The sequence below is a fragment of the Tasmannia lanceolata genome, unplaced genomic scaffold (assembly GCF_043159265.1).
Source record: "Tasmannia lanceolata isolate RefF3 unplaced genomic scaffold, GAP_Taslan_0.1 ptg000037l, whole genome shotgun sequence".
NCBI lineage: Eukaryota > Viridiplantae > Streptophyta > Magnoliopsida > Canellales > Winteraceae > Tasmannia > Tasmannia lanceolata.
In genome coordinates this window covers 11,630,196-11,645,949 of record NW_027518714.1, presented here as the reverse complement: position 1 = coordinate 11,645,949, position 15,754 = coordinate 11,630,196, and the positions used below count along the sequence as shown (strand labels likewise).

General features: G+C 40.2%; 1 protein-coding gene across 2 annotated transcripts; it reads left to right on the top strand.

Annotated features, from left to right (window-relative positions):
* The first annotated feature begins 2,193 nt into the window (after positions 1–2,193).
* Positions 2,194–14,767, top strand: LOC143860313 (uncharacterized). 2 transcript variants are annotated; one of them, XM_077370893.1, is made up of 3 exons: positions 2,201–2,346; positions 2,794–4,633; positions 14,033–14,767. In XM_077370893.1, exons 2-3 carry the CDS (start codon positions 3,005–3,007, stop codon positions 14,378–14,380), a joined length of 1,977 nt encoding a protein of 658 aa, XP_077227008.1. In that variant the 5' UTR covers positions 2,201–2,346; positions 2,794–3,004; the 3' UTR covers positions 14,381–14,767. The 2 variants fall into 2 exon arrangements, with proteins under 2 accessions (XP_077227007.1, XP_077227008.1); XM_077370892.1 differs by having other exon boundaries at positions 2,194–4,633.
* The last annotated feature ends 987 nt before the right edge of the window (positions 14,768–15,754 follow it).

Genomic DNA, 15,754 nt, shown 5'->3' with positions numbered 1-15,754 from the left:
ATTAAAAAATAATGCAACTTTGGTTGGAACTAACCTTTCTGTCTCCTATTCTTCAAAACCAACACTTCATTAATCATAGAGAGTTAATGATCTAAGGTGTCGAGTCATTATCGAAATAAATCCTTGAAGATTAAATTCAGCCAACCCAACCCAACACAACCACGTGTCAGCAGAAGAGCAGCACATACACCATATAATTGTGCGTGAACATAATTGCCACGACGGACAATGTCCACTCAATCTCAAAATTCAGGCCGAACAATATCTTTTCAATTTATCTCCATATTATCGTGTGATTGGAAATTATATCCCCACTGGCTGGTTTTGATAATGACACCTCACACTTTATTCACCACCATTCTGATGGGTTCTTCTAAAACCTATGCTCAATGATCCAAACCATTTACGTGTTAAGCCTCAATACGAATGTGCCATGCATCAAAATCCACTCTCATCGCTGGATTCTAACCTTCCTTTCTGAGCTGTTAATTTTTTTTTTTATCATCTATTAATAGGCCGGTGGGTTAAAGTTGTGCAGTGAGAGTAAATTTTGATACATGGCACATCCATAACGAAGTCTAGCATAGGAATAGGTGAAATCCAATGAGGCTGTTCTCAATGGGAATAGGAATCCAGGGTTTATTTTATCCTTGGATATATAGGTTTCTTATACTCACTTCGAGAACAAGGGTATACCACTATACGAGAAGGGTAAGAAATCCCACGGGTCTTACCCTATTCAGGTTAAAATTATCCAAGCAATGTGGCCAATCCCAGGAATGACTTACCCGAGGATTCCAATCTCTATAGAAGGACAACTTCAGTATGTAATACTGGCTGTGTTTCATTGTATTGCAATGAGGTGGCTCAATAGTCAGTACTAAAACTTTCAGCTATCTTTTCTGGGAAAATGATATTGGCACTCTTGTTTTAACAAGACACCTCCAGCAAATCCCGTACTGGGAATTGCTAGCGTCCGTCACAAAAGGCATTTCGCGGCTGGTTTGTCGCACCTCAGACCAGCCACCTTGTGAATGGAGACAACAGCAACGCTAGCAAAACCCGTACTAGATACATGCTAATGGATGTAAAGTGGGTGGAAGTCCATAATTTTTTGGGTGGCGAAACCAACTCCCCACCCCTTATTTAGGGAGATGATTTTTAACAGCTTGGAAAGGGAGGAAAGAACCAAGGCATCTTTGACTCCCCCGTGAAGGGAGAGAGAAAGGTTTCTTACTATTCTAACCTTGGGTGCTACGTCTCCTCTTACGTTGCACTCGTTATCAAGGGTTTAGGACAAAATTAGCACCAATCGATACTAATGAAAAAAAAAAACGGTTAGTGATATGTTCACCGCATTTTGTTCCTCGGGCTACCCCTCTAGTGTATTTATGACTACTATTTTTATTCTACAGGAAGTGGCCTATGGAAAAAAAGGGGGCGGATAAATTATTTCCCTAAAAATAATGTATACATGACCCGCAAATGATTAAAAAAATGGTTGGTAGTGTATCATGGTCGGTGGTGCTTGGGTGCATCTAAACTGTACATTTGGAGGCATGTGCATTGATGTGATAGGATGGTTCTAATTGTTTCATTCGGGCCGTGGTGAGTTGCCTAGCCAATATGCTAAAAGCTCTACAATTGATGGAACGTGTTATGCTAGGCCCTTTAAACATGTCTCATTCCAGGCTAGGTCCCACTCAGTCCAAAATACAGCCCCCACTCAGAACCGTAACAGTCGTACCCTAAAAATTCTCTCATTGGATAACCCAAATCTACATTTGTTGGGGAGAGATTATTTTGGCATGAATCATTTATAGTGGGACCTAAGGGAAAACCAGTTTTAATTAATATATATAAGTGGGGTCCACTTTATAGTATGCCACTCCTCTCTCTATTTACACCTTTCCAAATCACTTCCCTTGTAAATAATGTCCTTTGGTGAGATGGTTCAATGGGGGTGCCTTGTAGCTGTTTTTTTTGCAAGGGTGCCCCTGGGTTTAGCACCACTCCTACCGATGTAGAAATTTCGAAACGGGCAAGTCACATGTGCGCCATACGCGCATATTAGCATGGAGATGAAATAGCCTTTGTATTTACCGGGCAAATAGTGATGTTTGATTTTGAATGGGTTCGACTGTTCGAGGAAGCAGGGTATGCGCAATGCACCCACTGCGTATTGTTAAGACACCGAAAGAACAAGGAAAGTCTCACATGCTCCTTTCTTTTTAAAACAACGTCTCTCTCTCTCTCTCTCTCTCTCTCAAAACACCCTCTCGTGCAACTTCCAGCAGAGATTGCACTGGCCCATTTTATTTTTCTATCTCCTCTGCAAACAGAGATGTGAGTCTCTCTCCCTCTCTTATTCTCTCTAGGGTATATTTCTTTTTTTAATTATTCTTTTTGTATTGGGTTTTCCTTGCTTGTATGATGGGGTTTTGTTGCTTTCTTGCATTCCTTTCTTGATTCTGCATCTTTTCATTTATGTATCAGATTCCTCCTTTCTTTTTTTCTCTCCTCTTTCATCCCGCATACCTTTTCTTTGTTTTGTCTGGTCTGGATTGAACCACAAGGATCAATTGGTTTATCTACTTTTGGGAAAAATTGGTGGGGTTTGATTCTTTTTGGGGTTTTTTTTTTCTATCTATCCACTTTGTTAAATTTTTTGTTTTCCATGAATGATTTGGAACTGGGTCTGATTCTTTTTGGTCGTTTCCGTTTTGGAAACGGGTGTAGTGTTTTTCTTTTTCTATAACTTATTATATATTTGGAATTGGGTCTGATTTTTAGGGTGTTCGGAATCTATTCGGGAGGAAGGGTGTGAGGGACTATCTGGGTCTAATAATTGTGAATTCTGTTAATTTATGCTGAATGGTTTTGAATCATCTTTGATATTATATTTGACTGATTGTGGAGGAGGTCATCGTTTTTAAGGGTTATTATTCTGTGAATGACTGTGAATTGGGTCTGATTACATCAATAGTTCGTGATCGTTTTTGACATGGCGAGCATAGATGTTTCAAAATATGCTCATAGCTCTGTCCATAAGGCTGTAGTGACAAGGGATTATGCTGCTCTCAAGCGCATAATTGCTGGTCTTCCGAGGCTCCGCAATCCAACTGAGATTCGCACGGAGGCAGATTCATTGGCTGAGGAATCGAAAGCGGATGCAATCTCTGCCATGATCGATCGTCGAGATGTCCCTAACCGCGAGACCCCTCTCCATCTCGCTGTCAAGCTTGGAGACACAACCTCAACCGAGTTGCTAATGGTTGCGGGGGCAGATTGGAGCTTACAAAATGAGCAAGGGTGGAGTGCTCTCCAAGAAGCAATTTGCACAAGAGAAGAGGGCCTTGCTATGATAATAGTCAGACATAACCAGACTCTAGCATGGGCTAAATGGTGTCGTAGGCTGCCTCGTCTGATTGGAACAATGAGGAGGATGAGGGATTTCTACATGGAGATCACATTTCATTTCGAGAGCTCCGTAATTCCTTTCATATCGAGAATTGCACCCTCGGATACGTATAAGATTTGGAAGAGGGGGTCGAATTTGAGAGCTGATATGACTCTGGCTGGTTTCGATGGTTTCAGGATTCAGCGATCGGATCAGAGTGTTTTGTTTCTTGGGGATGGGTCAGAGGATGGGAAGGTTCCTCCTGGATCACTGTGTATGATTTCACATAAGGATAAAGAGGTAATGAATGCATTGGATGGTGCTGGTGCTCAAGCCACTGAGGCAGAGATTAAACAGGAGGTTACTGCAATGTTTCAGACTAATATATTTAGGCCTGGGATTGATGTAACTCAGGCCGTGCTCTTGCCGCAGTTAACATGGAGGAGACAGGAGAAGACTGAGATGGTTGGGGCATGGAAAGCCAAGGTGTATGATATGCACCATGTAGTTGTGAGCGTTAAGTCCAGGCGGGTCCCCGGAGCTATGACAGATGATGAGTTGTTCTCATCTAGCAACGAGAACGATAGAGAGACTGAGGGGTTTGAGGATCTCTTGACGGAGGATGAGAGGAAGCAATTGGAGGTTGCTCTAAAACTTGATTCTTCAGAGATGGTTGATGATGGTGTTTCTGATGGGATTATTGCTCACCGGCACAGTTGTCATGAGCTGAGGGATATCCCTATTGAAGAGAATGATAGTTCAACTTCCAGCAATGGTGATACCAAGCACGAGAGAAAAGGTTGGTTTGGAAACTGGGGTAAACGGGGTTACAAAAATGAAGTGCAAAATAAGATTGATCCACCGAGAAGTTCGCTTTGTGTTGATGATAAAGTAAGTGATCTTCTTGGCGAGTCACCATCTAGGTTTCAGGATAAACCTGGGAGGCATTCCGTAGAGATTCCTATCACGGGGGATGATCACCGGAGAGTAAGGGATGGAGATTTGAAGAAGTCCGTTGCCAGTTCTGAAAGTGGACACCGACGTAAGGACAGCAACCGTGAGAATGAATACAAGAAAGGATTGAGACCTACTATCTGGCTTTCTCCTAATTTCCCTCTCCGAACTGAAGAGCTCCTGCCGTTGCTTGACATTCTCGCCAACAAGGTCAAGGCAATTCGTCGTTTAAGAGAATTACTTACGACAAAGTTTCCTGCAGGAACATTTCCAGTCAAGGTTTGTCTCACCTAAAACTATAATGATACATATGTTTCTATTCTCACAATTTATATTTCAGTTGTTTGGTTATTTTTCGTTCCTTGGTTTAATGTATCCATTGTTTATGTTGATGCATTCAGTATTGTATCATCATCCTTTTCACAGTACCTCACTGTGACTTTTTTTTTTCTTTTGTAAAATTACCATTTTTCCAGTTCACACACAACTGCACATACACCTTGTATTTTATTACTTTTACAGTTTTACTGATGTCCTATTGCTTGATTTAGAAAATAGTGATTGTTGCTGACTTTACTGTATGCAAGAAACACTTGGAGTCTGTTTGGTTGTTTACCTATGTCCCCATAGAGTAATGGTCAAGTGATCTCCTGGTAAAATAGTAGTGACATGGTCTTCAAGTAGTCTTTGGTTAGGCTTCAAAAGAGTTGTTTGGTTGTCCTGTAAAAGACTAGTAGAATGCAGGGAAAGTGGAAAAATGCTGCATTTGGTTACTAGTTAAATTGAGGTCATCCTCTTGCAAACAGGAATCATGCTTTTACAAACATAAGGAACTAATATGCAAACAAATAGAAAACAAATTAACATCAACCCAGAGTTGCAGTTCTGCAAGATCTGTTGATCTGAAAATTAACCCAGAAAACAGTTAAAAATCCCAGAAAATAGATTAAAAACATATTCAAACTGAGAGAATCTGATAGACCTGTCTCAGAACCCGCTGAGCAACGGAAAAGCCCCATTGGGCCACCTCCGACAACAACCAAATACATGACAAGCCCCACGGGGCTGCCTTTGACAACAACCAAATCTAGGAAAGTAACTGCATTAGCAGCAGAAGAATCAGAGTAGCACATCTAGCTGCATTAGCAGCAGTAGAAACTCTCTTCGAAGTTTTAGAAGAAATGGTGTGCCTGACACTTTGAAGTAGAGATCAAAACTAGCACCAAAACCCATCCAAAGAATTTAATTGCCACAACCCAAGGAAAAGGTATACAGATTGACCAATGTGAACAGCCGATGGAAGAGAAGACACCCGGGATCAACTAACCTTGAATTCAACAAATCTAAAGTTGAATTTTCTAGAGAAGAAGCTCAAAAATAAGAAATCCTTTAACAAAATCAAATGAATGATAGCAATGGCCAAACCACTGAGTCAACGCCAAATTAAAAAACACTGATCCATAACAGCTGCAAGAATGAAATCACACGAGAACAAAATCTACAAAAATAACCATCCAATATAAGGGAACCCTAGGGAGCTTGGATTTTTTATGATGTCAGTTTCCTGAATATCAAGCACATACAAAATCCAGTAGCTTTAAAGAAAGATATCTGCACGAAGAGAGATAGCCAAATTCACAGAACTTTCAGTAACTAAAGGCAAAGAAGTCCATAAGAAAGAACCAAATTATCATCCGATGTGATCCAGCCCACTATTAGTCAGTCTATGGGAATGCATGATACTATTAAATTGAACATGGACCCATCTTTGTGCTCCTAAGTTCCTAGAAATCAATTTGCGAATCCTAGGTTTGGATAATCATGTCATGGAAGACCCAGACATCTATGATTTTGAAGAGATCAACTCCATGGATCTCAAACATTGACAGAAACCCACACCTAGGTAAAAGGGGAGAAGACATGCATACATCAACAATACTAAAAAATCACTACCAGCAGTAGACCATCTAGGTGTATCTATCCTTGAGCCATCTGAAGCTCTTCCTGAAGGATCCTTTCATCTTTCCTTCCACATCATAGACCTTGTAGCTTGCAACCCTCTTCATCTTCTCCAAAAATCTGTAGTTATGAAGTCTGAAGTAAAACCATTATGTTTTTCATCTGTTTTATCTCCCATCGACAAGTTACACTCCTGACCGCTAAAACAAGTGAAAGAGGGAGAAGAAGAAAAGTGAGGGAGAGAGGGAGGGGAGACCGTTAAATGTCGCGCAAAGCCTTGGGTTTTATGATTAAGAAACTCTGTTTTTTCAAGTTGTTTGATGGAAACTACGAGGGGTGCCACGTGGGCTGACAAGCTGCCAACAGCCCAATTAGTCTTCTTGGCTTTTAGTAGTTTTTGCCTAAATGGCACAGTAAAACCCCTTGTAAAGCTTTAACATTAGGCAACCAAATAGACCCTGGAGATGCATTTGGGATTAATTTGGAGTGTAAGGAACAAGATAGTGGCATTGAAAATCCATTTCTTTCATATTTAATTGATTCCTTGGTATTCAGCTTCAATCAAAGTTTCAGACTGATTGGATTGCACTGTAAAGTGTAAAGTACAAACTGTACAATCATGTCTAAGGCATGAAGTGTACAATCTCCAATATTTTGAATGTATATTTTTTGAATATACAACGACATTTTGTTGATAAACTGTGAATCATCAAAACAATGCTCAATTGAGATGATCAGCCCAATGAAAGAAAAACAAGGCAGCTACAAAGTGGTAAAAACTACTACAAAATCTATGAGACATCTTGGATATCAGGTATGAAACTCTTAATTAGTAGATTACCAGTAGGAACTCCCGCCATTTCAAAAAATGAAAAATCAATAGTAACTCCATTTTCAAGCATTTCTGCCTCCAAATTTGCTTCGTACTTGACATGATAAAAGTGAATGTGACGCCTCTTGATCCTCTCTCAAGAACTTCATAAAAAATGTCTGCCACTTGCAAGGAAAACTATAACATCTCATAACCATCGGATTACATTCAGCAAGTGTCATTCGATATACGATTCACCACCCAAGAAGGGCATAATGTAGCTCTTACACCTTGCCTTAGTGCCATTGTTTCAGCTTCAGTAGAATTTTTTAACACCTGCCGGTCCAGCAAAAGTGAGGGAACTGCTTCCATTGCCATCTCTAATAATATCACCAATACCTACTTGACCCGGATTCCGCCAACTTGAACCATCGAAGTTCAGTTTTATACTTCCCAACTTTGGATGTTTCAATCTAGGAACAACATTTCATTTTGGAACAGCAGAGTACAACAAATATCTCCACTTTCTTATATCTTCAGATGCTTGTACCCTTTTGAAATGCTTTGACATCATGGCCCATTCGACAGCTCTACCAAATGCACTCTTCCTTAGCTTTTCCACACTTAAAAGCTTTACTATTGAATATTTATTGAATTCTCTCACTCAATATCCATGACCCCAATTAGTTTGGGACAAACCTAGGGGTGTGAACGAGCCGAGCCGAGCTGAGCCTGGCCCAACTCGGCTCGTTAAGCTCAACACCTGAGCTCGGCTCGGTCAGGCTCGCGAGCCTTACCGAGCTCGTTAATGGGCCAATTGGGCCCCAAAATTCTACATATTTTGGGCTTTTTTGGACCTGTCCAGTACAATCAAATGATTCAAATTAAATAATTACATAACGTGTAAGGGATTTAGGGTTATAACTTATAAAATTATATATATATATATATATATATATATATATATATAATATGTGTGTGTGTGTGTGTATTTAAATATAATAAATTCTTAATATATATAATATATATGTGTGTGTGTGTGTGTATTTAAATATAATAAATTCTTAACGAGCCTTAATGAGCCGAGCCGAGCCGAGCTGAGCTTGGCCTAGCTCGGGCTCGGCTCGTTAAGGATTCGAGCCGAGCCTGAGCGAGCTTCCGAGCCCGAGCCAAAATTGACACCCTTAGACAAACCCAACTAGTGTCATGATTAGACTTAGTCAATTTGAGCCGGGCAGATCCTTTCACCTTCTTCATGAGAATTTTCTAAAGGATTCATTAGCCGACACCAACTAGTTTGGCACGAAGGTTGAGTTGAGTTGAGTAGTCTCACTCCATATCCATCATAGGACCTCAGGAAGGCATAAACTCCAAAGAAGTCTATGTTGAGCTGACCAAGCTGCCACCTTCCAAGCAGCAATGAACATATCAATGGAATTTTGGATCATCCACTGACAGTCAATCATAGGAAAAAACGATTAATATTAAAAAAAAATGTCAATCATAGAAAAAATGAAGTTCCATAGCTCAGATGTAAACAGAAAGTGGAGAAGATGATTAACAGATTCTGTTGATACATAGCACAAGCTGAAAGAATTAAGGATCCTTCGATTTTATTTATTGAGGTGATCAATGGTGAGGATTTTGTCCCACCCAGCAGTCCAGAAAAAATGCAATAATTATGCGTGGTGTGGGGATGGACCATAAACCATTTATTTTTGCATATTCCGGTTCCCTTTCTTTAAGTGCACGGTATATGGATCTGATCGAAAACATACCATTAGCTGTTAGCATCCATATTTTCTTATACGCAACCTATTGACAGATGAAATTCGTGCACAGAATTTCAAGGGTCGCACCACCTGAATCAATTTCCTAGCCTTGGAAGTTCCTCCTAAAAGACTGAGTCCAATTAACGTCAGAACCATTCCCTCGAAATTGTGAGCTAAGCACTGCATCTTGTGTAAAAAGAGACGGGAAGGTTACTTGAAGTGGTGATTTCTACACCACAAATCATTCCAGAACTTCACACGGTTGCCCGTCCCTACGCTGAATCTGACCCGTTTAAAGAAAATATCAGCAACAACATCCAGGCTCTTCCATATTTCAGATCCCTCACCTCTAGCTAGTATATGAGGGTTTCAGCCGTGACAAATTCTAGATTTGGTGATATACTTCAGATTGATCAAAAGACTGCTGGAAGTACCTAGTACGGTGTAAACTGAGACTTTCTTATGTGTTTTTTTAATGAAAATGCTGCTGGAGGTCCGTTCTTATTCTCAGATTTTTCAATCTCGCATCTGCAATGCATTGTGGATTTGATGAATTTGTCCATGGATTGCCTCTTTTTCATGAAAATCTTCTCACTAACAGTTATTTTTTGCTCTCACATTGCATTACTGGTGTGTTTTACTTTACTGTATAAAGTGTAAAGCAAGTCTTTCCATTTCCAAGCTGCGAAGCAATATCTTTGATTTTTTTTTTTTTTTTAATTCTTATAACTTTGAATTTTGTTCATTGGTCCTTTACTTCATTATCATAACATGAATGGCCATGAGGCCTACAATTTTTAACTGCAATGGACCCCTAAAACTCTCCAAAATGGGTGTGAGATTTCTCCCTCCCTTTGAGGAAGTCTTGTAATTTCTAGGTTTCTAACTATACCCAAGATTCACTTAGTAATTTTCCCATGATTAAATACTATAGATAATAGCAGCAACTCCAAAATACAAACTATCTAATAACTATTTATTAAAAACATTTAATAAGTCCAAAACAAAAAACCTAACTAGACTTGACTCTTAATAAAAATAAACTGACCCTTAATTAAAACCAAACATGTGGCAATTCAACAGGGTTCCCCTACTTACGAATACTAAAAGAAAGGGAATATGCCTCCTTTGACTGTTTGACGAAAGTTAAATTTGCGAAAAGGGCACATTTACCCATCCCTACTTGTGTATCTTTAGGGGTGCAACTCGGGCCAGGTTGGATTGGGTTGAGGCCAACCTGAACCCAACCTGAAGGGCCATTGCCTCAACCCTAACCCGACCCGACCCGACCCGACCCAAGCTTCAATCCAAACCCAACGTGAACCCTACCTCAACCCGAAGACCAGAAAACATTTAGCAGAAGAAGAACCTAATTTCTTAATCACACGAAGAGTGTGAGAAGAAGAAAATTCTCTCCATGGATTTCCTCCGAAATTATTCTGCAAAAAGTGACATCAAAACGTGGACAAAGACGAGAAACAACAACTCCTCAACCTCTTGTTTCAATCTCCTCTCCTAACTCTTCCCCCCTCCGAATCGTTCTCCCTTCAAGAACTTCTGTCCCTAAAGTCGACGACACAATGCTCGCCCTCATTATCGCCGATTCAAACCGCAATCTCCAAAAACCCATCGATCCCATCCAATGCCTAGTCGCCTTCAATCTCACTTAGGGCCATAATTCCAGAACAAGATGCAATGGGGTTTTTGAACTCTTCTTTCCTGAAGTAGGAATGCTTTTTGCTATCCAGGAACAAGGAAAGCTTTTTGGCTCTTTTCATTGGCCTCGTTAATACCTGTGGCATTTTTTTTTGAGTTGCAAGCAGTTTTGGGTTTTTGATTTACTTTATTTAATTTATTAGCTGTCTACTCCTGCACGAGGAGAGGCGCATGTATCAGGGTTTTCGGCACGTGTGTTAGTTGCACGAAAAGCAATCTCTATGCATATTTGAATTTTCGGTCTTGTGTCGGTTGTGAAACACCTCAACCCTAACCCGACCCGAACTATTTTTGGGTTGCTTTTTCTTAACCCTAGCCCGACACGACCTGAGCATTTTCTAACCCAAGCCGATAAAAAATCAGGTTCAACCTGATGGGTTCGGTGGGTTCGGGTTCAGCCCAACCCAAGTTGCACCCCTATGTATCTTCTAATAGGGGTTGTAGGATCCACATGTGCCACGCTTTCCTTGGAGTTGACAATTGTTCTCTGAGTTGTCCTTTTCCTGTCGTGGATGGTCTTCATCATCTCTCCCCTTCTTTAGAGAACTTGACCCATCGAGTATAATGAATCTGCTACATCTTTGGAGGTGGTCTAACAGTAGTCACCGTTGGACTCACATGATTCGCACCTCCACGTGACATGTCATGGGTCAATTGGTACGTTGTCTAGGCAATCAAAATGATCTGATACCAAAAATGATGTATGATATTTCTAAGGGAGGACGGAAAGTAGGAGTGGCTAGGATTGGATCCCAGTAGAAAAATCAGGTGGGTTTCGTTTAGGATATATATGTAATTAAGTAGGAAATTTTCAGATTTGGGAAAAATGTCTATTTTTGGAAACTGGCCTAAAAAATTAACGGCTATCTGACCATTGGATCTATTTGAAATTTTGATGTGGTGGTAAAACACTTTGGAACGTCAATTTGCAAGTTTCGACAGATTACCCTTAGAAGCACGAAGCGGGTGCGGGGGCGAGGAAGCGTGAGGGTCTAGAAGAGTCTAAGTTTGGGAGCGCCGTGGGAGCGTGTATGTAGTATTTTCTTTATATATCTTTCAAAATTCAAGTACATCAAAAAATAATAGTTTCTAACCATTTCCATATGTATCTTTCAAAATTTAAGTACATTTAAAAGCAGTAATTTCTAACCATCTTCATATTCGTTCACTCGTTCCTCGTACCTTTTGAAGATCCACAAGCCTTTGTGCTTGCTCCAATAAAGTACTTTGAAGAGTTGAAGGAGTTTGATGTAAGAAAGTTGATGATGGTAGGACTTATGGAGTAATAAAGGCAGGCTGGGAGCGAAAGCAGGCTTGGAGCATCATGAGAGAGGTTCCCATCTCTTTAGGGTCGCGCTCCCTGGAAGCTCCTTCCTAAAGAGCGCCGAATCGAGGTTCTGAGGTGGGAGCGGCACCCTGAGAGAAGATTCCTGCTTCTAAGAGATTACCAAAAGCTCAGATCTCGACGTTTCTTCAGATGTATATGTTTTGATGACCCTCAGGCCTAGATTTGAGCATAATTCAAGATCCAATTGCTAAATTGCACTGAAGTTTCAATATGTGTTGTTTAGGAACTGAAGGAAAACCCCAACCAAAGGCCATTCAACTAGTATTTCTTGGATGAGACTGGTCGCTGAATGATCACATTTCGGAATACAAATTGTAGGAACTAAAACTAACAAGAAAAAATAATGATCACAGTCTAGAGAAAGCAAAGGATGAAGAATTAGGGTTGAACACTTGTCAATAACTAGATATGTTAGGGCATCACACCACTAACTCGCCAAAGGCATCACACCCGAGGCACCAGAGGCATTGCACCACCGGTTGGATCACGAGCATCAGACCCATGTTTGAAGGCAATGGAAATCACATCCACTCATCAAAGCAATAGCTTCAAATTTATTTCATTAATCTATCATCATAACACGAATGGCCAATGAGGCCCTCCAATTTACAACTTTAATGGACCCCTAAAACTAAATAGGCGTGGAATTTCTCCCTCCCCTCTAGGAAGTTTCCTAATTTGTAGGTTTCTAACTATATCCAAGATCCACTTTGTAATTATCCCATAAGTAAATTCCCTAAATAATTGAAACAACTCCGCAATAAAAACTATTTAAGGGTCATTTTTTTGAATGATATTTAAGGGTCATTTTTTAATAACATAAAACTATTTAAGGGCTCTTTATTTAATGGAATTTGCTAGGGACCATCGCAGAAGGCATTTCGCGGATAGGCTGTTGCATGTGAGAGAATCCACCTCAGATGAATCAAATGAATAAGACAAAATCTGAGCCTGTGTGGCTGCTCTCACAATTATAACTGTATTCTCATATGTGAGCATATGGAGAAATAGAGGAAAAGATTTTTATGGTTTTAGCTTCTGTTCCCTCAATTAAGGTTTCATAGTTGCTTGGTTTGCATTAAAGACTTTGTGAACAAATAGAACGGTTTTTGGATGATCAAAGGCTTGGTATGTTTCTTTTGGGTAGTTCATTACGGCTGCTTGTTAGTCCTTTGTGTATCTTTATAAGGTCAAGGATTACTTTTTTTTAACTGACTTAAACTGAGTTATATTCAAATATATGTTGTTTAGGCATCTTTAGTCATTGGGTACTTAGAATTGCTGCTACCTGTGGAAGAGATGTTAAATGTCAGATCTAATGATTGCTGGTAACCTGGAATCTTTATCTTGGGAATGCTGATTTGATACTTTATGCCTTTGCTCTCCAACTTCTTTTAATAGCATGATCGATCCGGTGGTTCTTATTTATATTTTAGGAGCAAGACCAGTTTGAGTGTGATTTGTGATGGTGTTCGTAGGTGTGGAGTACTTGGTATTGCCACCTTCAAACAGCTGATCATCATGATCGACCCCTTAGCCGGTCTTTAGAATACGAGTAATTTTTATTTTTGAACTACTGGATCCGACTTAGTATTATCCTAAATGTCAGAGGCTACTACTCATAGATTCGGTCACACTTGCTTTGATATTATTATGCTATAGCTACGACTTTGCTCATTCATATCTGGTTTGCTTGAGTCTATGCACACATCTTTTTCCTTTCTCTCATGTTTCTCTGGAAGAAATGCTGGTTGTCATCAGGGATATGTTGATATGGGAATTGTCACTAGTTTCCTTATTTCTATGAGATCTGTTTGGTAGGCCAATGTCCTACCAAGTCTTGTCTTCCCATTTGACAGAAATCAAAGGGTGCCAGGGTGGGTCTCTCATCAATTCAGAGGCGGGTCCCTTGATTTTTTCCAATGGGAAGAGGGTGGATTAGGTAGTCTAAGGACTAGCTATCATTGTTTCCAATGCTTTAACCTAGTCCACCACCTTGGCAAAATACTCTGTCTAATTGTTTTCATTCTCTTTTTATATATTATCACTGAAAAAACCATGGTTACTTTCAGGTGGCCATTCCGGTGGTTCCTACCATTCGGGTGCTGGTTACTTTCACCAAGTTTGAAGAGTTGCAGCCACTGGAAGAGTTCTGCACCCCTCCTTCAAGCCCTGAAAACTCTCATGCCACAGGCAAAGAAATCCCAGCAACGCAGAACTCAAGTTCATGGATTCAATGGATAAAGGGGCCTTACCGGCAAAGCGCTCCAATGATTTCTGGCCCTAGTCGACATATAGAAGATATTCAAGACCCATTTATAATACCACCGGGTTATACTTGGATAACAGTTGAAGAGAAGAAAAAGAAAATGAAGGATGACAAGGGCAAATCCAAGAAAGGAAGAGGTAATGGCCAATGAGATAGTAGAGTCTGCAAGAAAAATTCAGTATGATCATATGCAATGTTGATGAAAATGGGTCTGAACTGAAGCAAATGGTTCATACCCACGAGAAGACCCAATTAGGTGCAGGAAACAGCAAAGGAGCCATCATGTTCGAGGTGGTAAATGATCATGGCACATAATTCAGAAAGCCTTACTGAAACGCGATATGGTATTGTAAATCTTGGAAATGATTTTAACCAACTTGATGATCATTTGTATTCGCAGGTACATTCTTCTCGTTATGTTTACACGAAATTCTACCACTTTGATGATATTTGTGTAATTTGTCTCCTGTTCTTTCCATCATGTACTGGGTTCATCATTTGATTACATGCAGTGGCATTATAATTCTTGTTGTAAACCTATTCTCTGTTTGGTCTCTTCTCTGTGTCATTTCGGTGAAATTTCTATTTTCTTCCGTTACCTTCCATGTTTTACCAAAGTTCTTTGCCTGTGTTTCTCAAAGGAAGGGTATATTGCTTTTAGCTGTGGGTTCCAACAAAATGATCTGAACTTGTTCTTTGTAGCCAATGCTTCTATCTTTTGACGGAAAGGCTTTGATTTTCTGATGGAAAATGAGATCCTGATTTTGATCCTAGGAGTGATCTGAATTTCTCTCTGTATAGAGGTTTACGTAATGTGCAGTTCTTCTACAGATACAAATGAACGGTTTGGATCATCCTATGAAGTGGGCCGAACAATACTTTTTTGAAAAATAGTGGACTATGAGGCCCCACCATATAAATATCGTGAGATTGAGACCGTTGGTCATTTAGCATTCCCTCCATCAAGAAAAGCTAAACCGTTGATTTAGTCCTTTTTATCGCTTATGCATCGGAGTCCTGCCAAATGTTGTTTAGAGGACCTTGATCGGATTATCCATAAAGCCGCATCAGTTAGCCATTGATTCTATACTCCTATATCTCATGATCTTCTACAAGATCAACGGTCTTGATTTCACGTAAATAAGGCCCAAAAATTGCTTTTTATCAATGATATATTCGCCCCTTTTCTTCCTCGGGCCTCCCGCTTGTAGTGTATGTAGTCATAATTGATACGCACTAGAGGGGGCTGCTCAGGGGAAAAAGGGGGCGAATAAATACGGGCCCTTGCGGGCATTGCTAACGGCCAAGGAAAAGTTGTCATGCAAAATACATGGCCGTGGAAAAATGGTGGCGCACAAAAAGATTAAAAACATAAAATAAAAAGAGCGATGATATATTCACACCCTGTAGGATAATTCGCACCCTTGTTTACGCTAACTGGCGGAGCATTACAGGTATGCGAATTATCCTACAGGGGGGTGCGAATTTATCATTACCCGATAAAAAACGCGACCCTCGTCCTTCG